The sequence below is a fragment of the Pelophylax lessonae genome (assembly GCF_965119305.1).
Source record: "Pelophylax lessonae genome assembly, chromosome: 3".
In the NCBI taxonomy this organism is placed as follows: Eukaryota; Metazoa; Chordata; class Amphibia; order Anura; family Ranidae; genus Pelophylax; species Pelophylax lessonae.
In genome coordinates, this window is record NC_138770.1 from 119759825 (window position 1) to 119783994 (window position 24170).

At 38.2% G+C, this 24170-nt stretch overlaps 1 protein-coding gene across 1 annotated transcript in view; it reads right to left on the bottom strand.

Moving 5' to 3' along the window:
* KLHL29 (kelch like family member 29) overlaps positions 1-24170 on the bottom strand; it is a 1145580-nt gene that overhangs the window by 285992 nt on the left and 835418 nt on the right. The window contains exons 7-8 of the mRNA XM_082249639.1: positions 15458-15657; positions 13348-13607 (exon numbers count right to left, since the gene is read on the bottom strand). Coding sequence (XP_082105765.1) covers positions 13348-13607; positions 15458-15657 — 460 coding nt within the window. The remainder of the gene's footprint in view (positions 1-13347; positions 13608-15457; positions 15658-24170) is intronic.

The following is a 24170-nucleotide window of genomic DNA, read 5'->3' on the forward strand; positions in this document are numbered from 1 at the left end:
AGCCGACCCGAAAAAAAGAAAACAAAAAAAAAAGTCTGCTGGTGCCAAAGGCTCCAGCTGTCTGCCAGCTCCGCTGTCTGACAGTTCTTAAATAATTACCAGGGGCATGATGGGTCAATGGCAGCACAAGGGGCCGGGTCACTGGGTGGCCCTGCCCCTTAGTTATTTAAGAACTGTAAGGCAGCCAAGCTGGCAGGTGGCGGTAGCCTTCGGCATGAGCTGAACTTTTTTTTTTTTCTTTTTTTGGGTCGACTGTGGCAGTGGGCGTCATGATTGATGATGACTCTACAGCAGGGAAAATTTATTTTTATTTTTTAAATAAAGGACTTTATTTTGTCTTTTTTTTCACTCTACACATATTTGGGGGGGTGGGGGGTGAATGATTAGGGGTATTATGTACCCAATACTCATCCACATAAGGGGGGGCCAGGATCTGGGAGCCCCCTTGTTAAAAGAGGCTTCAAGATTCCAATAAGCCCCCACCCGAAGAATCCCACAACCACCAGCCAGGGTTGTGGGGAAGAGGCCCTTGTCCCCATCAACATGTTGCGGGCATGTGGCCTAGTATGGTTTGGGGGGGGGGTGGTGGTGCTCGCTTGTTCCCTTCCTTTCCTGGCATGCCAGGGCTGCATGCTCAGATAAGGGTCTGGTATGGATTTTAGGGGGACCCCAGGCCATTTTTTTGGCATGGGGGTTTCCTTCGAAATCTATACCAGACCTGAAGGGCCTGGTATGAATTTGGGGGGAGGGGGCACATCTTTTTTTTTTAATTTAATCGCCGACAATTGTTTTTTTGCTTTCAGCTGCCAGCAGGGAACCCCGCTAAAAGCTGATGGCCCGTTGGTTGTTAAGGACGTGGGAGCCACCCGCTCCTTAACAATCATGTTATTTAGTGGTTGTTAAGGACGCGAGTGCCCCCGCTCCTTAACAACGCCCATTTTTTAATGCTAATAAATACGCTGGTTACCATCAGGCATTAAATTACTGCATTATTCACTACTAAAATACTGCATGATTTCATAAAATAACTCATGTGGTATTTTAGTAACATTTTTTAGTGAATGCTGTGTGGTATCTTACCCGGTAAACTACTGCTTTGTGAATGGAGCCCATTGTCCCCAAAGTGATGGAGAGCACTACCAATGGTACATGTCCCGCTATAGTGATAAAGAGTACCACCCCTGTCTAACCTATAGTGATAAAAGCGAATGCCAATGGTACATGTCCCATCTATAGGTGAGTATCACCAGTGGTGCCTATTGCATCTATAGTGATGGAGAGTGCCACCAGTGGTACATGTCCAACCTTTATTGATAGCGAGTGCTGCCAGTTGGACATGTCCCACCTATAGGAGAATTTCACTAATGGTACATATGCTACCTATAGTTATAAAGAGCACTACTGAAGGCGCATGTCCCATCTATAGAAACAAAGAGCTCCACCAGTGGTATATGTCTGACTTATAGTGGTCGTGAGAACCATCAGTGGTGCACATCAATTACCTTAGGGAACACTAGAGGGTTGATTTACTAAAACTGCAGAGTGCAAAATCTGGTGCAGCTGTGCATGGTAGCCAATCACCTTTTAACTTCAGCTTGTTCAATCAAGCTTTGACAAAAAAAAAAAACAAAACAGCTGATTGGCTTCTCTTCAGAGTTGCACCAGATTTTTCACTCTCCAGTAGTGGTAGTAAATCAATCCTTAACTGGAAAAGAACTGAGAATATACTTGAATTTTTACATACCTGGAATCCCTATGATGCTCACTTCATTCTATGAGTGTGGTGGAAGTTCTTCGCAACGTCTTTACAAAGCCAAAAGTTGGACTTTTGTTTTTCACAGGACAAGCCCAAAATTTGGTGAATGAGGGGCAGGGTGGACTATTTTATATAAATGTTTTAAATATAAGTTTTTTTTTTAAATGATCATTATTATTTAAAACACCCTCCTTACTGTAGTGAACATTTACAGAGCCTTTATGGGGAAGCTAAGTTCCCTAAAATTATTTCTCATTTCAAATCAGCAATAACCTTTGATGTAGTATATGGGGGTGTAATTGCTTAGGATCACAGGAAGTTTTTCCTTGACCGATTTGCGAAATGTCAGGATCTGGTTTGCATGCAAAGTTACAGTAAATGAAAATTACAGAGGAAAAACTCTCTTCAGTTTATCAGTTTTTATTGTGTATCCAGCAACCAATATTCACTTACTGTTCACTTCAACTGTTAAATGCTGCTACCAAAACACTAATAAAATCTAGTAACACAAAACTTGAAGAATATGTGATTTTCTATTTTGTGAATGACTGTGATTGCTCACATGAACATAGTGTTGAGGTTACTATGGTGTTCCAGATGTCATTAATGCTTTATGTAAAGGGGTTACAAGTAATCCTATAATAGCAAATTAAATATTGTGGTTACCATGGCAATGTGGCAAAAGTATTTTGGAAAATAATTGCTGGTTTGCAGGTAATAACGGTGTTTAAATCATGTTTTTTTTTTTTTTTTTTTAACAATGCTTGGGTACGGACAACTAGTAATTACAGTATTATAATTTGCATTTTTATGGTCCTGTTGATTTGAGTTTTTTATATCATTTTAGGATTATATTTCTTTCAACATGTCCACAATCCAGACAACTTTTAAGTGGAAAAGTAGTAAGTTGCATTATGTATTATAGACATTACAAAAACTCTTCTGTATCAGCCTGGAAAATCACAGATGTTTGTTTTAAAGTGTGTTTCCACTTTTGCAGTCAAATAGCAATACCACCTACTTTATTTTTGCTACATATTCCCATTTGCATAGCATAACAATTTTCTTTTTTAAATGCTGCTTACCTTTTTTTTGCCCTTTTCTGAAAACTCCAAAACTGAAGTTTTTCTTTGCTCTGCAGAGGGGGCTGTGGAGTTGATGTTTGCTATAATTACCTTGCCTATACTGTGCTGGTGGATCTCCTTGTCGGTTTTAAAATAGAGGTGAACACTGTATGTCCTAACAAAGGGGTAAAGATCTAGAAGCTTGCTTTCTGCATTGTATGTTAATGGGGGAACCCCAATGTGTCCCACTTTGTCAGTAAGTTTCCTCCCATTACAAATTGTTTAGAGAAGCTTGCAGTCTGCCAACAAACACCTAGAAAGGTAAGAAATATATATATATTTTTTTTAACTATGTGGAAATAAAATAGTTTTAGGCCTAATTATCAATGTGTCCATGAAAAGAATTGTTGAAGAATTCAGCCAATTAGAATCTTCTTTTCAGTAATCCCATACTGTGTTGGTAAAAAAAAAAAAAAAAAGTTGTTCTAGGAAAATTGAAAAAATAATTTGTAAACAGGTAATGAAATTGTAAACTTAATAGTAAATAACATAAAATTGGGCAATGTTCATTTAAAGTTAAACTTGGGGCTCTCCCTACCCTTCCTCAACCCCTCTAACTAATCACTGGCATAGAAAAAATTTCTGTTCACGTCACTGACTGTTGCTGTGCAGCAGTGCAGTTTTCTCAATATCCAGAAGAGTAGCCTCTGAACTGACATTAGCAAAAGAGGACTGTCAGAGATAGGCTGCCGAACATGTTTGGTATTTTTAACAGAAAAAACCCCAAAAAACAAGACTTTAGTATCACTTCAACTTCCTGTAGTAAACTGAAAACACTGCCTGTGCTACAATGAAATCCCAAAGTACAAACAGCCTTGCCCAGGTTATCCCTGTGGACTTCAGAATATCGCCACCTAAATTTTAGGGAGATTTTCAGAGGAAAAGGTGTCTAAATCAGGAGCGGGTAGCCTTGCCAATGTTTCTCCTTAGATAAGGCTTAGTGAGCACTGGTACTCTAGGTTCACTAGCAGATCGACGGATTAAAAACAGAAAAAATGTCTGAAAAATAATTTAGATACACTTAAGGGACTTCATTCCTTCTTCTGTGATCTTTCAGGTTGAATTGCTCCACAGTGCCTGCAGCTACAGAAGTTAGTGGGGGCTTGTTGAAAGAATGAAAATACAGTCTGTGCATTGCGGAATTCAGGCCCTGTAGTGGTGTGTTGAGTTGAAATTCTAAATGCAAAGTCCTGCAACTTACCTGCTGTTGCAGGAAAACAGGCATGTAATGACATTACCAAAACATAAAGCATATGGGGGGTGTAAATGTATTACTAATAATGTATGTAATATAATAATGAAAAATGAATAAACGTGGAGGAAAGAAGGACAGGCAGACCTACTTCAAAATATTAATTATGGGTATTCTGCTAATATGCCATCTTTCAATTGTGAATAGCAGCAGATGGCATTCAGTCTGTGCTACATTGACTGTCAGCATCTTTTGGTGCTAGCTTCAAACTATTTTGATGCAAATAACCCAGCCAGTGGTAAAGTGAAGGGTAACACCTGTAAAAAGTGTCTAGTTGGTTCTGCAGGAATATGTGTTTACTCCAGACATAATGACAAATGTTTGAGAATACACAATTTGGAATGTTTTTTACCGGGGGCTCATGAGTTACAAGCAAAGGAGCAGAGCAGCAATTTTTATAACTCTACAATAAAGCTGGAGTTATAGAACCTCTTGCAAAAATACGGGAGATATATTTTACAATGAAAGAAAGTTTAGAAGGTTGGATGAAACTACAAGTAGTTTGATTTTTTTTTCATCCAGTTTCTTGAGATGAAATACAAGAAGAAAATATGCTTTTGAATGACCGGTGCTGCTGTTCGGGTCAGTGTAAGTGGTAATGAGCGCACTGAGAACTGACCGTTTCTGCAAAATGGATAGAGTGTAACCTGTCAGATTGAGACTGCCATTTCATTTATCTACACAGTGCACTTGAACTTTCATACACATAACTGTCCAAATTAGAATTCCCATGATCCTCTGTTCTGCTGCGGGGCTTGTCATGATCAAACTTTTATGTGTAGGTAAACCACAGTGCTAGCTACAATAATCATAAACAACACTGAATGACATTTAGTTAGCTAAAGCCCTGTGTCATAAACAACTGCCGTGATTTTTTTCCATAAATGATTGTTTTCAACTTTTTCTCATTATTTGTTGCATCTCAATGTTGATGATCTCCTCCAGCCTTTTCAGACACTTCCTGTCTTCATGCACTTGGTCCAGGGTCAGCTGCACATCATTGCTCTACACTGGATTTTTAACAGTGACATCAAATGGGCCGTGGCTGTACCACTATATGTAGAGCCCAACTCCATGCAAAATGTGAGTGTCAACATGGCCGCTTGTAGTCTCAATCAGGTGTGCAGATTACTGGGTGACAACCAAACAACTAGGTACCAAATTGCCACTACATAGCAGAAAGTGTTTAAACAAAGAGTTTTCACCAGATAATATTTTAATAAATCTGCAGCTATAAAAAGACAGAAAACAACTTTTATAATGATATTAACATGGGACCAGGCCCAAATGCTTCAGGGCTGTAAAGAGTTTGGTGATGTTCAACAATTCTGCTGGATGTGTCCCCTATTTTGTTCTACTTTTTGGTTCAAGATGTTTCCGTTTCTGCATACTCTACTCCGCATATGGATACAGGGCAGCCCGAGGATTGCCTTACTACATGACCTAATCAAGAGCCCAATCAAACAAAAGCCCAACCTGGTGACATCCCACTCTGTCAGCACCTAACCAGACCATAGCAACAGCTTGGAAAGCACAAACCATTCCCTTTCATGGGGTCAGACCTTGCTTTAATGGAAAATTATGTTGTAAATAGAAATTACATCAATATGGTAAAACTCTTGAAGCCTACATAAGGTTTCAAAGCGGAGTATATGGAAATAATGTTCTCATTGTTTAGAAAGGTGGTTTACCTATCTATTCATCTGCGTTCCACTTCTGACGCTGGGAGAAGAGTTACAGTAGCTCACAAAAGTAAGTACACCCCTCACATTTTGGTAAATATTTTATCATATCTTTTCATATGACAACACTGAAGAAATGACAATTTGCTACAATGTAAACTAGTGAGTGTACAGCTAGAATAACAGTGTAAATTTGCTGTCCCCTCAAAATACCTCAGCAGACAGCCAATAATGTCTAAATCGCTGGCAAAAAAAGTGAGTACACCGCTGGGTGAAAATGTCCAAATGGACCCAATTAGCCATTTTCCCTTCCCGGTGTCATGTGACTCGTTAGTGTTACAAGGTCTCAGGTGTGAATGGGGAGCAGGTGTGTAACAATTTGGTGTTATCGCTCCCACTCTCTCATCAGGAATTTGACATCACTTTGCATAAAAAAAGGTAGGCTGCAGTCTAGATTAACCAATGTTTCAGTTCTTTTTTAGGTCCGCTTTGTGTCTTATAGGTTAAATTTAATGTTTTTGATCAACTCTTTTTTTTTTTTTAATTAGATTCAACGAGGTCACAGATGTATCAGTAAAAAATTGACACAGTTTGCATATATATTATACAAGGCCAGCTTTATCAACACAGCACACTGTGCATTGAAATTGTACATTCACAGTGCACCTGGTATAAAAGAAACAGAGAGAGATTGTGTAATTATAAATTGCCATGACTTACTCATTGAAACTGAATTTCTATAACGCATAACAAAACAAGTATAGATGAAATAAAGCAGAATATAATTATATTAACCAAAGAGGATCAGTCAGGAAAATTCCTGGGTCTACTGAATTCTGAATTTATAAAGGGAGCATGGGGAAGGGGGGGGGGGGGTGGCCTGACACCAATTGGTGGAAAAAGAACAATGGTGATTGAGGGGGAAGGTAAAAGAAAAAAAGGGGGGGGGGTGAAAGGTAACTGCTCTTGATTTAGAGAGAAAGAAACTAATGGTCGGTTGTTAAGGTAGGCAAGCTACGCTCAATTGACTCCTACTAACAGGGCTTTACCCTTCTTCTTCTGTGAATATGAACATGTGCAAAAGTCTCCCATGTTTTGTGTAAAGCCTCCTGGGTATCTTTTTGTGAATTGAGTATGTCTGTCTATTTACATTTACTACTTTATTGAGTCACATCTGGATGGACTGGGGAGAGTGTTTTTACCAGCAGGCAGGAATACACGCTTTGGCTGAATTTATAGGGTGTCTTAGGATGGATAAACTGTATAATTTTGTGAGTATGGAGTTGAAGTGAAGGAGAAAAAGGCACGATCTGTCAAAATAGTGTACTCTGTAAGTTTTTGGGATATTAGTGTGACTTTCTTCCAAAAATCTGTGTTTTCTGCATTCCCAAAAAATGTGAACCAGGGATCTTTTTCTGATCCACATCGCCAGCAGGAGTCTGGTGCAGAAGGCATAAACTTGTAGATCTGCGATGATGTTCTGTACCAGCTTGTTAGGACCTTATAATTGCAATTTTGTGTTCCATTACAGGTTGATAGTTTTAGTAAGAAAATATATTTTCTGGAGCTGTTCTTTTGTAAAGGTAGCGTTCAGGCCCTTTTCCCATGCTTCAATGAATGGTGGATGAGGATCCAATTTCGGGTTAATAAGAGAGGCAAATATCAATGACAGGGAGTGACTAACTGAGCCCTTGTTTGAACACAATGTTTTGAATGCCGTGAGTTTGGCCAGAAATTTAGGGGCATAGGAAGAGGTAAAAAAAATTACAAATTTGAAAAGCATTGAAAAGAGGTAGTTGAAAGGAACCTCCATTAGAGGTCAGTTGGGTCACAGATAGCCAGTTTGTCTCTATCAGGAAGTCGCCCCCTGACATAGTCTTTTCTCTTTAAGTTTCAAGAAATGAGGTTCAGAACAATTTGGGGGAAAGTCTAGGTTTCCACATGTGGGGAAGATAGGAGATGGGTAGGTGCTAGTGCATGTTTGGCAAATGCCTTTTAACACACTGTAGCCAATTCTATTTTACATTTGCTTTGAACGTTGTCAGCAAAGGGCCAAAGTGTAAAGTGAGGTGACGTGATTTTTTTGTGTGCATTAAAAATGCTCTGTGTGAAAAAATCATTATGTAACCTCAGTTTTTTTTTTGTGTAGCACTGAGCAGATTAGGGTAACATGATAATGTACAGGATTTTTTTTTTCCAATTCCATTCCCTTCCTTTGAAATAAAACACATAGTCCTCATGCAGGAGGTAAATAGCATTTAAACAACAACAGAAAAATCAATAACAACTGCAACAGCAGAAGTATAAACTAAAAATTATATCTCAGCTGTAATGCATTTTGATTTTTGTATCAGTCAGGAGAAATAGAAACGTTTCAAAACAGTATCTATTAGCAATACAGTCAAGACTGAAAAATAAAGCAGAACTCCAGCCAAAAACATCAAGATAAAAATGAATAGCCCATTAAAAAGTAAAGTCACAAAACGAGCTTTTGCCGAAATATTCAGCTTCCCCTGCAGCACTATTTTCTGGCTGACATTATTCAACCCACCTCTGCTGAGCAAAAGCCATCCTGGAGCCACCTGGACAGAAGAAGAATCCCAGTGATAAGCTCATCGCTCTGTCACTCTGCACTCACCTTCTGTCAGCACATGAACTGAGCTGCTTTTTGTACTGCTTCTTTAAACAGCAGCTCTGATGTACAGGAACTGCATAAGGGCCACTGGGACAGGAATGAAATACAAATCTCCCAAACAGGGACAACAGGAATCAACACCTAAAAGAGGTTATACAAGCCAAAACAAGGAAAAATAGTCTTGACTTGAATTAGGCCTCTTTCTCATGGGGTGGATCCGTTCAGCGGACTCTGCTAACTCAGCGGGGATTGATGATTGATCCTCGCTGAGCAGGCAAATCACAGGTCAGTCTCCGCTCACTGTGCAGAGATGGACCTGTCAGAGTCCTGCTCTCCTCTATGGGGAGATCGGATGAAAAAGGACAGCATGTCCGTTTTTTTTCAATCCCATCCGATCCAACCCCTTGGATGGATGACGAACGTATCGCCATCCGTCTCTTTTCAGCGGATCTTGTCGGATTGGATGTCAGATGGATGTCAGCGGACACATGTCTGCTGACATCCGCCTCCCCATAGAGGAGAATGGGTGGCCCGATCAGGTCCACCTGAAAAACAGACAGGCAGACCTGATCGATCCGATAGTGTGAAAGGGGCGTTATAGTTAACCACTTAAGCCCCGGAAGATTTTACCCCCATTCCGACCAGGGGGTATTTTGCGATTCGGCACTGCGTGACTTTAACGGAGAATTGCGCGGTCGTGCGACGCTGTACCTAAACGAATTTGGCGTCCTTTTTTTCCCACAAACAGAGCTTTCTTTTGGCGGTATTTGATCACCTGTGCGATTTTTTGATCACGCGCTATAAACAAAAAAAGAGCGTCCATTTTGCAAAAATAGCAATATTTTTCCCTTTTTTTTATATGAAATTCCCCCAAAAAAAAATGTAAAAATCAAAATTTTTTAAAATTTTCGGCCAATTTGTTTTATGCTACCTATGTTTGGTAAAAAAAATCGCAAAAAGCGTATTTTGATTGGTTTGCGCAAAAGTTATTGCGTTTACTAACTAAGGGAAAGATTTTTGTCATTTTTGTTGTTTTTTTTTTTAACGCGTAATGGCGGCGATCTGCGATTTTTTTTGCGGTACTGCGACATTGCGGCGGACAGATCGGACCCTTGACTGACATTTTTGACACTTTTGGGGTTACCAGTGACATTTCTACAGTAATCAGTGCTATACATATGCACTGTTACTGTAAAAATACACTGGTAGTGAAGGGGTTAACTTTATTTGAGAGGGAGGGGCTGTGTGTGTCCCTAGGGGCGTGATTCTAACTGTGATTGGCTGGGGCTTCAGCTGTATGCAGAGTGATCAACGGATCTACATAGTAGATCCAGATGATCAGCTCTCATACAGCGAGGAGAATGACAGGCAGCTTGTTTACACAAGCTGCCTGACTTTCTCCCTCTCCCCCGCCGATCGCAGAGTGGCCGGCGGACATCGGGTCTGCCGGTCACACGCGCGGGGGGGTCCGTGACCACTCGGGAGCGCGCCTCCGGGGGCGCGCGCTCGCTCCCTAGACCCTCACAAGCTAGTGACGTAGCCCTACGTCACTTTGCCTGTGAGGGGCTGACCGCCGACGTAGATAGTCGTGCGGCGGTCGGCAAGTGGTTAAAAGCCTAGCTTTGGGCATGTTAAAACTAAAGTATCTGTACACCTAACATGTTTTCAATGTCATGATAATGCTGGTTATTTAAAAATGTTATACAGCATGTATGAGAATCTATTAGGCTTATTCACACTTGCAAATGGGGCCATTTAGGATTATATGTGGGGTTCCCTCTGATAAGCTGCAGGCAAGAAAACCATGGGAGGCGGCTGCTTGCATGTAATCCCTAATGAAGCAATTAGGTATATGGTTGGCCCAGGACACAGACAGTCTGCATCCAGGACTGGGCATGTACAAGTAATTGCTCAATGAGAGAATAGCTGTGGGATCTATCAGACTTCCATATTTTCAGTGGGCCTTCACACCCGTAGCTAATCCCAGGGAACCCCCTATTGACCTTCCACATCTTACTGCAAACAGCCCCATTCCTCTAGCGCAGGCATGTCCAAAGTCCGGCCATTTGCGGCCCCCAGGCTGCTTTAATATGGCCCCACAGATAATTTGGAAAAATCTATTGTTGTGGCCCCTGTGAATCCCAGAGCGCTGCTCAGGACCACTGGGATCTCTGGATCTTTCAACACCCATGTTACTTGTGAATACACTAAATGTTAACATCCACCGCCCATCCCCACCAGCTTTATATCCCTTGCTCAATATGGCCTCTGACTTAAGACCTGTACACACGATACGAAAATCGGAAGTAAAATTTCATCCGACGAACGATCTGCCAATTTTCAGAGTGCTTTCAACAGCCGATAACGAATTTTCGGATGACAAAATCTGAATGTGCAGGCTATAAAATTTTTATCATACGTCAACACAACATCCGATTTTCCTTTAATTAGTACAGTTATCGTCCGAAAAAAAAAATCGTAATAGCAAGACTAGGCATGCTCAGAAACGAAAGAACACATACAAAACAATTCAACACATGACATCACTTCTGAAGTTGAATTCTGTCGTACGGTAATTTTCGTATGAAAGTAACCGCTTCCCTTTCAATATGAGACAAGCATGCAACAAAAATGGGACAAAAATCGCCCCTGACGACGTCATTACGTATGACGAAACGTACGTCGGGTGTCCCCATTGGTGGAGGCGGACGCATGCGCAGTGGAGGACGACGGCGGCCATCTTTTCGGTTTGAAACAACTACATGTGGATATACTCAACGCTGCTGCCACTCTGCAGAAATGTGAGTGCAATTTAAGTTGATTTACGCCAATAAAAGATTATCTAGGATTTATTACACTATGAGAGGCTTCTCTTGTATCTTTTTGAGATCAAGTTTACGAGGAAATATCAGCGTAGGAGATACGGTTGACTATGGATACCTGCTAAGAGCCAGTCTTATGTCTATTGATATCTGTTCACGTACACTGCTCATAAGATGGTGAGATCTGGTAAGGGTATTTAAGATACCTCTCTTGGTGGTGGTTTATGTCACGCAGTCTTCCGAGGGAGAGCTGGTGAAAACGCCATTTCCTATCCACACGTGGTTATCTACTGTCTGATTGATTTTAAAGGACTTCTTCTTTTTAATTATATGGACTTTTTATCATCTTAAGCGCTACAATTTTATACTTTTTAACAAAAATCGGACGCAAGATCGTTCGATAATCTGATCGTGTGTACGAGGCTTTAGCCTGATAAGGGAGCACTAAAAACACAAATAAATTTGGCGCTAGTATGACAGGACCATGATAACTGGCATAACACCCGTTTAGATTTGTCATCCATGTGACGAAATTAAAAGTATGCCGTTTGCAATAAACTTTGCATAAAATAGTTCATTTGCATTTCATTTTAATGGTCCAAAGAATGTCAGGCAAAATGGTCGGCCCTCACGCATGTTCACTTCATCAAATCTGGCCCTCTTTGAAAAAAGTTTGGACATCACTGCTCTAGTGTGACTAGGACCTTATGCTTGGTTTTTCAAATTGGTCAAGTGATTGATGTGTTCCTTTTTTTCAGCACACACTATCGCAACGCAGTGGTATAAACCAGGCACACCAGAGACAGGGAAATTTTGCCTAGTCATGTGGAGGGACTGCACTGGAATAGTCACCCAAAGCGATCCCACCGTATTTGGTATGAATATACCCTACAGCTATGTGTTGCTGTCAGTCTTCAGCTTGACGCGGGCTAAGAGGTGTGTCTGCCTGTGTAAGCACTGGCTGGCCAATACAGCATACACATCTGAATGGCATCCAGTAGACTGATAATGCAGGGCACAGCAGAGCTGCGAGGAGGAATGGGGCAAAAGTGACTAAAGGAGATCCAGGGACAAAATGTGGTGAATTTACTAAAGGCCTGGTGCAGTTTACAAGTGCAGTTGCACTCATTTTCCTTAGTGAATGTAATGTGACGAAGCTTCACTTTGTAAAAGATGCCCAATCAGGTCCAAGGAAAATAAAAAAAAAAAACATTTTTGCTTGCACAGGATTGGATGATGGATTAGCAGAGTTTACTCACATTTACTAAGCTCTATGAAACATGAGTGCATCTACACTTGCAAAGTGCACTATCTATATGTATAGGCACGGCATCCTGTAACTCCTAGTAGCAATCCCAGGGACGCAAACTGACCATGCACTTATCTACCTCCATGTTTGGTTTGGTCAGAGTCAAACAAGAACTGGCAAGATCATCAGGTACAGTATTTTACAGCAACAGAATAAATAAAAACATTTACAAAAAATGATATGGATAGAAAAGCATATTTGAAATCTTAATTTTTGGGGTAACACACGCTTTAAAATTCCACCCCCCTCCCCTCACCTCCACCTCCTTTCCCACAATTAAGAAACTGTTTACCATGTACTAACCATGTGAGGTTAGATCAGCGAATCTACTCCGCTGATCTGTTGTGTTCTGACCCCCCCACGTGAGAACACTCCGATCAGCACCCTCTGCCATATCTAACCATATTTTTGGATTCCATTTGGGATTTTTTTCTGTTTATGGATCTCTTGATATGTGTTTACTATATTTGTTAATGCAAAAGTGAATCGAACGAAACAAGTTCAGTAAAAATTATTAATTTAAATTAAAAACATAAAATAAATATTTATTTAAAAATAAATCTAATTTTTTCATGTTTTAATGACGCTCCTATTAATGTTACAGTGTTGTGACAGGAGTGTATTTTAAAGCGTACCTGGAATTCCACGTTAAGTCTGCATAGAAGTTATTTTTTCACAACTACCAAAAACCATTTTTATATTTGCCTGTGTTTATTTGTATTTGACAAAGTGGAAAAAGCTTCCAAAAAGTAGTTTCTCTCTCCTACCTGTGCTCTGTTTGCTGGATCTTTCTTTATCCATTTTAACACTGTCTCGTATACCAGCTCCTCAGCTTTTGTGTTCAGGCTGTCATTAGAAATGTATGATACGAAATCATCCTTTGAGATATTCAGGATCTCATCCTGGTTTGCTACCTCAGGGAAGTTTTGCAAGGCGTACGCTTTGGCCATGTTGTACAACTCCACACACTGCATGGCCTCTGCCATGGCCAGGATGCCCAGGCAGTTGTTGGCAGTCAGCTGTTTCTCTGCAGAAATACAAACACAGCATATTATTTTACCATTGTCCACCAAACCAAATAAGATACCTGACTTAAAGGGAAACCATAATGGTTCTGGGCCTATTTTATTTTAAATCTTATTATTTTTTAAACTGAAGTGTTATATCTGTATTTTTTCCAAATGTAAACAAAGGTATACCATCATTTGTTTAACAAATAATCATTTAGTATAGTTGTCAACACATGATAAAGTATTCCCAGAGCACTACGTGTTTTTTTTTAAGATAGGATACTACATGGCTTGTCTCCTTTCAGACCCAATAGGGTTAATTTACTAATGGAGTTGAGTCTGCTTACCTAGCTAAGGTAATGTTGGTTGAACTAGATGGTATTTTTTTTAACCAGACCAACTATGTAACTATGTATATTCACTGTGTAAAAGTGTATGTTCACATTACAAATAAATGTTAGTAAATAGTGTAAAACTATGTTCACTTTGAATACCAAATCATATCTGAGGCAATCAAGAAGAAACATAATTCTTGGTAGTTCATAAAAATTGTAACTAAAGATTTACTTTTTCCTAAACAGTCCCTGTTTAGCATAGATTAATTTGAATTGTGTACATTTCTTCTTGAGCTACTGAGCCAAGTAAACAACAGGTTTCTTTTTATAAACAGAGAAGATAAAGAAAGGCTGGAAATCACATAGTAAAAACTAAAACAAAATATGCATTCGCAGTAATTAATATTTACTAGACTAAAAGAAAAAAGAGAAGAGAATATCACTTTTTTTTACTTTTTAGTCCTGCTCATCATAAAAATAGAAGAAACTTCATATATACAGTATATATACAGTATATATATATATATATATATATATATATATATATATATATATATATATATATATGTATATATATGTCACTTTGTATTCCCTTTACAGATATATACTAATATGCTATGGGTTGATTTACTAAAACTGGAGAGTGTAAAATCTGGTGCAGCTATGCACAGAAACCAGTCAGCTTCCAGTTGTTTTTTGTCAAAGCTTAATTGAACAAGCTGAAGTAAGATGCTGATTGGCTACCATGCACAGCTGCACCAGATTATCCACTCTCCAGTTTAGTAAAATAGGATCCTATATGTTTCTATATAAACTATATACTATCTAACAGACTTTCATTTTACATTATATGGGCAAAACTTTGTGGACACTTGACCATCAAACCTATATAAGCCTCTATATATAACATCTCATTACAAAATCTTTGACATCATTATGCAGATACACTCCCCCTTCCTTTGTGGCTACAACAGCCTCTGCTCTTCTGGGAAGGCTATCCACAATATTGTTGAGCCTGTCTGTGGGAACTTGTGCCCATTCAGCCAAAATTATTTGTATGGGCAGGCACTGATGTTGGATAAGAAGACCTGTATCACAATCAGTATTCCAAATTTATCTCTAATGTGGTTAATAAGGTTGAGGTCAGGGCTCTGTATAGGCTACTTAAGTTCTTCCACACCAAACTCATCAAACCATGTCTTTGGAGTTGTTCACAGAGACATAGTCATGCTGGAACAGAAAGGTTCTTCCCCAAACAAGGTTGGAAGCACACAACAAAATGTCTTTGTATGCTGCAGAATTAAGTGTCCTATACAAACTGAATAGTTGGGAGGGGTTTTCACACAGTTTTGGCCATATAGTGGTGTGCAATGTTAGACATTTGTGTCTAGGACAATTTTGAGTGCACTTTGGACAATTTGTATTTAAAGTTAATTCTAATTCTATAACATGTGAATATGACCTAGACCTGCCCTTGCTCAGGTACAAGCCCAGTTCCTTGCAAATGTGTATATTCAAAAAGTGCCTCCTACCTAAGAAGGATACGCAGACTTTACAGAAGGTGTGGAACTGAAACTTGCTGGCTGCCTCCAGGAGGATTTTGGCATTGGCTGAATCTATGATCAAGGAACCTGTATAGACAAATTCCAGCAACAGTTCCAAGACTTCAGCATTGATATTGGACATAGTCAGCTCCAGTTTCTCTCCATTCTTAACCTGCTCCCGCGACGACCTGGCAAATACAACAACATTCTTAGAATGGACACGGGTCATTCAGAAAACCAGAACCCAATAATACTTTTTATTAGCTTTCATAATTTCTGGGCATAAAGCAATTTGTCTGTCATACTAAAACAACTCAACTTTTCCTGGATCTGGAAGAGAATGGTCTTTAAATTCATACAATGGAATAGAAAATAAATAAATAAAACCCAAACAAACAAAAGGTTTTATTGCTGTGATTATTTGCATTCTCATGCATAAAAGGTTGCAAACGCAAGGAAGATGAGGCAACGTTAATGAAAATGGATACAATGTTAGTTTTCAAAGGGAAACAATACATTTTAATGAGATCATTAATTACTGAGTGTAAGAAAGGCTTTAAAATTGCTCAGCTGAAGCAGATTGTTGATGTATCTGAATATGCATTTGTAACAAGCAATGAGAAGTTAAGCAACACTTAAATAACTTTTCTGTTTTAGTTATTGGTTTATTTATTTGTTTATTTTTTTTCCTTTGTATTCTTTATTAGTTTCAATGCATAAAAATAGGCTACCTTTCTTGAAAAGGGTGCAAGTCATCCCTTGACAACTGCTTCCATGATATAATTGTAGAACTTTTCTAGAATCTTACACGATTGTCAGTACCTGTCAACTATTGAACCATCTCAGAAGTTTAAAATATTGTGTTCCCCGCACTAGTATATAGTAGTGTGTGGAATGCATTTACAAGACTGCTGCTGGGATGTAAGGTGTATATATTCCTTTTAGGTATTTTTATGTGTTTACTCAGCACGGTCTAACCAAAAAGTGCTTAATATGTATCTCTTCATTATTTGTGCAGAAACATAATATTCACAATACATAATACTTTTAGAAAATTAAAGTGCAATCAGTGCAAAACATGTGCATGAACAATAAGTCATTTAAAGTGCTGGTTATCTTTGTCTTCCAGTGGCAGTATGTTCCAACACGCGCCATTGTGCTCCCCTCCTTATGTGCCCTTACTCACCGACTAGTGATGTGTTAAATGCCTGTGTTTCAAAAATAATCCTCCAGTGGCAAAAAAATTTTTTTTTTCTATTTTTTTGTGACTTTGTCAGGTAGGTCAAAGAGCCTCATATGAGTGTAGAGAGATAGAATCAGGAGAAATCCATAGTGTAATTTTGTTTTTATTGTTAAAAAAACATATAAAAGCCAATAGCGCACTTACAAAACTCTCCTCTTGCATGTGAGCATGTAATGACGCCGTTCTGGAAGCAGCTTCTGAGAACGCTTCCTGGGTGGAGCCAATTGCATTTGGCAGGTGGATACTTCTGGTTATGTCACGTCTGCTCTTTGGAATGCAAACCACGACTTTTGAATTCCAGAATGGCGTCATTACATGCTCACATGCAAGAGGAGAGTTTGTAAGTGCGCAATTGGCTTTTATATGTTTTTTTTTAGCAATAAAAACGAAATGACACTATGGGTTTCTTCTGATTCTATCTCCCTACACTCATATGAGGTTCTTTGACCTACCTGCCGGAGTCACAAAGAAAGAAAAAAATTTTTTTTCGCCACTGCAGGACTATTTTTGAAACACAGGCGTTTAACACATCACTAGTCGGTGAGTAAGGGCACATAATGTATTTCTTGGTGATAAGAGCTCCATATCAAAGCAGTGACTGCAACTGCTACTGTGTAAATTATAACTTCTGAACAGCATTCCCAAGAGTCTTCAGAAGCGTCATTGGGAAATACAATGTAACAACATTGTTGCATCGTGTTTATTCTATATCATGCAAGTGTCGATCGAAAGGATGACTTTTGGTCTGCATATGATGTTAGTTAAAGCACCTTTACATTTTAAATAAAAATAGTTCCTATTTAATTTTTAAATAACTGTTAGTTTCCCAATACCCTTTAGTTATCTTATTCTTTTTTTCTGCTGATTTTTTAAATGTATTTATATGTTTTTATATATTTTTAATGATTAACTTTAAGCATTTTTATTTTTATATTTAAAAAAATAATTAACAAAATAAAAACAAACACATTGTTTGCTTCATTTGTAAAAACCTTCATAATACTTTGCATCAGAGTTGTAATTTTAGTTTCATTATAAACTAGATCATTTATAGAATATTATGTATTAAAGTTTTATATACAGTAACTCTATTTGTTTTAAACTAACACTAACGCATATTGTATATATATTTTTAGTTGTGTTTTGTTTTTTTGTTGTTGTGTGTTGTGTTTGCTGACTGAATTGACTAAAAACAAGTAAAAATTGCTCTTGTCCATCAGGGGTATACATGCGTTATTAATTATAATTAACTTTTGAGGGATGTTAAGAAATTACAAGGAAGAATGAATATGCAGGAAGATTTTTTTCAAAATCTAATTTAAAATCTAAGTTAAACATTTTTTTTTATTTTGGACATAGTAAGGAATGGTTAAACTCCTGTCAGTTTTTTTTTCTTATTGCCATCTGTGTCTCTAGATTACTCCTAAAATTACAATTACATTCCATCTACCAGGTATAAAAAATCAGATTTGTTTTAAAAAAGCTGTATATGAAGGCACAGCAAAGAACAATGATGGCATGTAAAATGCAATAGTCCAGTTAAGCTGATTTCTATTTACTGGAGTCAGATTGTAGAAAGATTAATTCTGATTGGTTTCTGTAGGTTACTGCACTGCTCACATTGCTAATTGTGTTTCCTAATGAGTACAATATATTTGATCAAAACAGAGAAAAAACATATAGGCTTGTCCAATAAAACAGTGAAAGAAACAAAATGCAGTATGCACTACTCAGAGCCACCAGTTAGGATGCATTGTAAACTAAGGTGAGTTCAAACTGGTTATGTTTTAAAGCCAAATTCAATTTTTTTTATGTTTTCATTTTTGGAGCGGAGCGATATTTGAACCTCTATCAGATTTTTGTGGCCCATGTTTTCAATGGGGAGATTTCATCTTACTTCCTGTTGGAAAAATAAATAATGGGAAATATTCCCAGTGTGGACATAGACTGCATCAAAACATTTCTCCAAGTAGAAGGGGAAATTGTTAAAAAAAAATATTTTAGATTATTTGTCCTAGGACAACCTTTCATCTAATTTCTTATGCTGCTATCAAAAGGACAGGAAGTAATGAAAGCTCCACAAATTAAAAATATTTGCAGTATTCACACCTACAAAAAGTTATGTTATTAGATGCAGATGAATGGTTATTTTGAATTGCAGAGTGGGGAGAGAAATTTTTTTGACTATTAAAAAGTTGTGCTCGGTGATGGGCTTTAAAAGTCAGGTTCACTTTAGCTTTTCTACGTTACCCACCCGGGTGGCTATTTTCCCGGCACAGTCTTTACAGCTTCTATGCAGTAATCTTGATTGGTACTGCCTACAAAGTTTCTTCCCATATACTCAAACAGTACCAACAATGTGGCTTCAGATGGTTCAAGTACTGAGCAGGTGTTCTGTCAAAGGAGCCAACTCATCAAAATCTGCAACCACTTCACTTCCGGTAACTCTCCAGCAGCTGCAATTGAAGATTTCGACAAGTTACCTGTTTTCACAGAACACCGGCAGCGTATACACTACGGTAGACGACGAGTTGGCTGTTTTAATAGAATACCAGGCAGGGAGGAAAAAAGTTGTAGCCGCCTTGTAGGTGGCCATCTTGTTGGGTATTAGCAGGCAGACTAACAATGTTTACTCATTATAGTGTCTACCGTAGTGTATACTTTGCCGGTGTTTTGTGAAAACAGGTAACTCATTGAAATCTCCAGTTACTGTTGCTGGAGAGTCTGTGGTTAGAGATTTTAACGAGTTGGCTCTTTTGGCAGAACACAGGCAGCAGAGAACAAGACACTGTAAACATCACAAAAAGCTGTTGCCTTTGGCAAAAGTTACCTGGATTAGGGGCTTTAGCTTAGGTTAGGTAGCAGTAAAGGGAAGTGGGGGGGGGTGGATTATAAAGTGGACCCATCCTTTAAAATGAAATTCCAATCTACACCTAACTAATCTTAAAAATGCTTCCCCCCCCCCATAACATCTGTGCTTACTAACCTCTGTAAGAAAAGATAAATATACTTACCTATTTACAGCCCTCTCTGGTTCAGTCACAAAGGGCAGAGGAGGGAGCACTGACATGGGATGGGCCATAAGAGTCTATGGGTGATGTCACCACTCCCAGGCATTCTGAGTTGCTGTCAACTGCTCTCTCCTCTTCCCTGCAGCTGCCGTTGGCTGACACAAGAGATCACGTAACCAGACCAGAGAGGTCAGTATATACATATTTCTTACACAGGTTAGTCAGCATAGGTGTTAGGATTGTTTAGGTGTAGCCTGAGATTTCTCCTGTATTGAATTGTATTGTAACTGTACTGTCTGCCCTCATGTTGTAAAGCACTGTGTAAACTGTTTGCACTATATAAATTCTGTATTATAATAATCATTTCTCCTTGCACTGCTTACTGAACAAGCCCATTGAATCTCTGTTTATTGATTCAATTCCAAATAACATTATACACTTATATGTTATATATTTGCCACCCTATAATGATTTGTATTGCTATATGTCACTGTCATTGTTCTATGTTCTTTTTTTCTGACTCTCTGTCCTCCATCTTGAGATCCTGCTATCTCCTACTTGTGCAAAGTTTGCCCTACCAGGAGTTTGAAAGAAGAAAAGAACTATATAAAAATATCTAAAATACACCGCTGAGGGAAATATAAAGATAGCATAAAGGATAGCCAATCAATCAAACTGCGAGCAAAGCACTACAAGGGGACTGTTTCTAGGCCCCGGCTGGCACATGAAGGAATTCTAGCCGCTCTGGGCTCTACCTTAGATAGAGAGAAAGTAATATAGTTTCAGCTTTTCTTCTCTTTTTTTTTTTTTAAATCAACTCACTTTGACCTGTGATCTTTAAACAGGCTCTGATATACCATGAAGAAAAATAAAAAGCACTGTCCTTTTATCAGGCTATTTGATCTTTTTTCCAAGGTTATATGTTAAAAAAGAGAGTTTTGTTCTAAAAATATATTGTTCCCTTCAGGCACTAAAAGGAAGACCTCAGTGACATCGCTTTGAAAACAGAATACAAGACAAGATAGACAGACAAAATGGTTAGAGCGTAAGGAAGGGGGTAGGTGGGAGGGGGGGCTTCCAGATCTTGCGCACGAAGCCAGCAGCCATCCTTAAGGAGTTTTCCTGTATAAAGCGCTAAATAACTTCGAAATCAAGATATTGCCTGCATTGGGAAGTGTGAATTAGTGCTCGTGTGAGCTTTTTAAAGCCTCAGATCATTATGTGTGACTGTCAGCATCAGACACGCCTGAAAGAGTAAACAAATAGTAAGAGAATTTGGTCATGAGGAGAAAAAAAAAAGATAGGGGGGAAAAAAGCATTATGTTATTTTGAAAAAAATATATATTATTTTCAACAAACTTTAGATAAAAAGACACTGAGATGTTTAAAGCGGTGGGCCTCATTTTAAAAAGTGTCTGAAAGGCAAAATATGTGTCACCCACAGTGGCCAGTCAGAGTCTTGCTTTAGTTTTTTAGCCCATACTGTAAAAAATAAAACTGTAGTCTGATTGGCTACAAGGGGCTATCAACCTTGAGATGGTTTTAAGACACTTTTCGAATGAGCTCCACTCACACTCACACATGATAGAATAATTTCAGCCTTATTTAACAGCACAGAGAAAAGTAGAATGACCGGCGGGTAATAGCAACCAATCATATTTCAGCTTCTATTAGTTTGACCAATTTAAATTTAAGGAATCTGACTTGTGGTCGATAGTTACTTTGTTACTGCAGAGCAATACCCTCTGCTATTTACAATTTAATGTTCTACATTCTCTAGGTTGTCGAAAGTCTAAATTGAATATACTGAACATTTTCTATACCAGAGCTCTTTACAGAGAACACTGAATCAATCACATCATCAATGTAAAGTTATTACACTTTGACGAGCCCCTAAAACGTATTTACAACCTAGGATATGAAAGAAAGTAGTATTACAATTGACCAATATGTATCAAGATCTAGGTATAAATAAAATAAATGGACACATGAAAACATACAATGATAGTAGGCTAGGTGGTAGACTAGGAAATCCCAAACACACAGCAATCTTCCTATCTAGTAATGCCACAGGGGAAAATGATGCTGTTTTCTTCATCCTCCCCCAAAATGATAGCTTACTGTTTCTGCATGTGGGCACTTTTACATACCCCTGTTTTATTTCTACATAGTTAATCTGGTTGAAAAAAGACATAAGTCCACCCAGTTCCACCAACAAAGAAAAAAAAAACAAAAAACAAAACACACCAATCTAGAACCTCCATATTCACATCATATATCCACAGTTGACCTAGAGGAAGGCAAAAAAAACCCCAAGCAAAGCATGATCCAATTTGCTCCAGCAAGGGAAAAAAATCCTTCCTAATACCCCAAGATGCAATCAGATATTCCCTGGCTCAACTTTACCTATAAATATTGGTGCCCAGTTATATTATGTGCATTTAGGAAATAATCCCAGTCCTTTTTTAAAACACTCTACTGAGCTGGCCAGAACTAGCTCATGAGCAGATTTATTCCACATTTCTATAGCTCTTACTGTGAAAAAGCCTTTCCATATTTGGAGGTTAAATTTGTTTTCCTCCAGAAGTAAAGAGTGCCCCCTTGTCCTCTGTGATGACCTTAAAGTGAGCAACTCAACACCAAGTGCACTATATGGACCCCTTATGTATTTATACATGTTGATCATATCCCCCTTAATCTTCTCTGCTCAAGAGAGAATAAATTCAGTTCCTCTAATCTTTCCTCATAGTTGAGTTCCTCCATGCCTCTTATCAGTTTGCTTGCCCTTCTCTACACTTTCTCCAGTTCCCCAATATCCTTTTTGTGAACTTGTGCCCAAAACTGAACTGCATATTCCAGTTTTGTAATGATTTGAACAGAAACAAATTGATATCTCTGCAGTCTATACCTCTTTTAATTTATTTTTCTCTAGCTACTGGGATCTCGTTAACATATTGCAGATTTTTAATTTTAAAATGGTATTAAACCCAAAACCAAAAATGTGTTATGTTGCAGCTTACCATTCTTTGAGATAGTGCTGCATCAGTTTTCTTTTTTTTTTTTTTTACCTAAGGCTGGCCATACACGATACAATTTTCTTACAATTTTCTGATAAATTTTCTTGAAATTTACCTTCAACTATGTAGTACAAAGACCTGCCTAATTAGATGCAAGTGAAAGTGTTGTTTAGCTTTGACCTCATATTATGTGGTTTGTGGTAAATCTAACAGAAAGTGTACAACAAAAGTTGAACATGTATGGCCAGCCTAAATATACTGTTATTTTGCAACTTTTAACAGACAAAGAAGGCCAGCAAATGTGTCAGCTGAAGGGTTGAGACAAGCTATTTACCAATTTACCACTTATGGTGTGCCTACAATGATCAGCTTTTATTAATTTAATATGTTAGTCAAGTCTATCTAAATCTGCTAGTATATCTAACACTATCCTCTCCCCAGATTAACAATGTTGCTGTCTAAAGGTGTCTCTTTCCTCCTCCGTCCACAGTGTAGACAAGAAGAATGTTACTGGCTGGATCACCAGGTGGAAAAAAAAAAGCCTAAAAAAGAAGACCAATGCCAACCATATTTATTTATTGGTAAGATGCAATATAATACATTTTTGTTTTTGGGTTTATTACCACTTTAAGCTTAGTTCTAAAAAGACAAGACAACTGAATAAAAAAACACATTGTTTTAAAATGAAAACTGAAACTGGCATGCTAACTTACTGGGAAAAAAAAAATGTTGGTTACATCTGTTTTATTTTTAGCAGATAACTGGATTTTGGCTCCTATTTTGGAAGAATCTCTTTAGTTGCTGGGAACAACATGAAATTCATATCCACCTAAAATTTGCAGGGAATATTACCATTTTATGAAAATAACTTGACTATCCAAGAATCTAAAATATCTAAACCTAAACAAATACCAAGTTCAAAGGTTTATTTCCTTAATTAAAAAAATATAGATGTTTTGCTAAAAGCAGGCAATCACTGAAATCAAGTGAGATATTTACATGAAACACATTATTCAGGTCAATGTCCCTCAAGGTAGGTGGATTGGCAGCATTCACATTAACATGACAGATGGTACCTGCTTAGCAAATTCATCGTTGTCACATCTAATGGAAGCCCTTATGTTGATTCTCTACCAGCAGGAAATATTGGTGCTTCCCCCTTTCACAACGCAGATTTAAGCTAGTGGTTAGAAAAGGCTGTGTAACCTTCTTCACTGATGTATAACGATATATCTCCATGTACCCTTACATAAAGTATATGCAAGACACCATTCAAAAAGGGCCTCAAATAACAAAATCCTGCTATGTGAATGGGGATCAGCTATTAAAGAAAACTAAATCGCCGTTTCACTAAGGTCACAATCATAGTAATAAGTGGCATGCTCACATTTTTACCTATTTGCTGTTTCCTATTATTTCTTAGAAAGCTA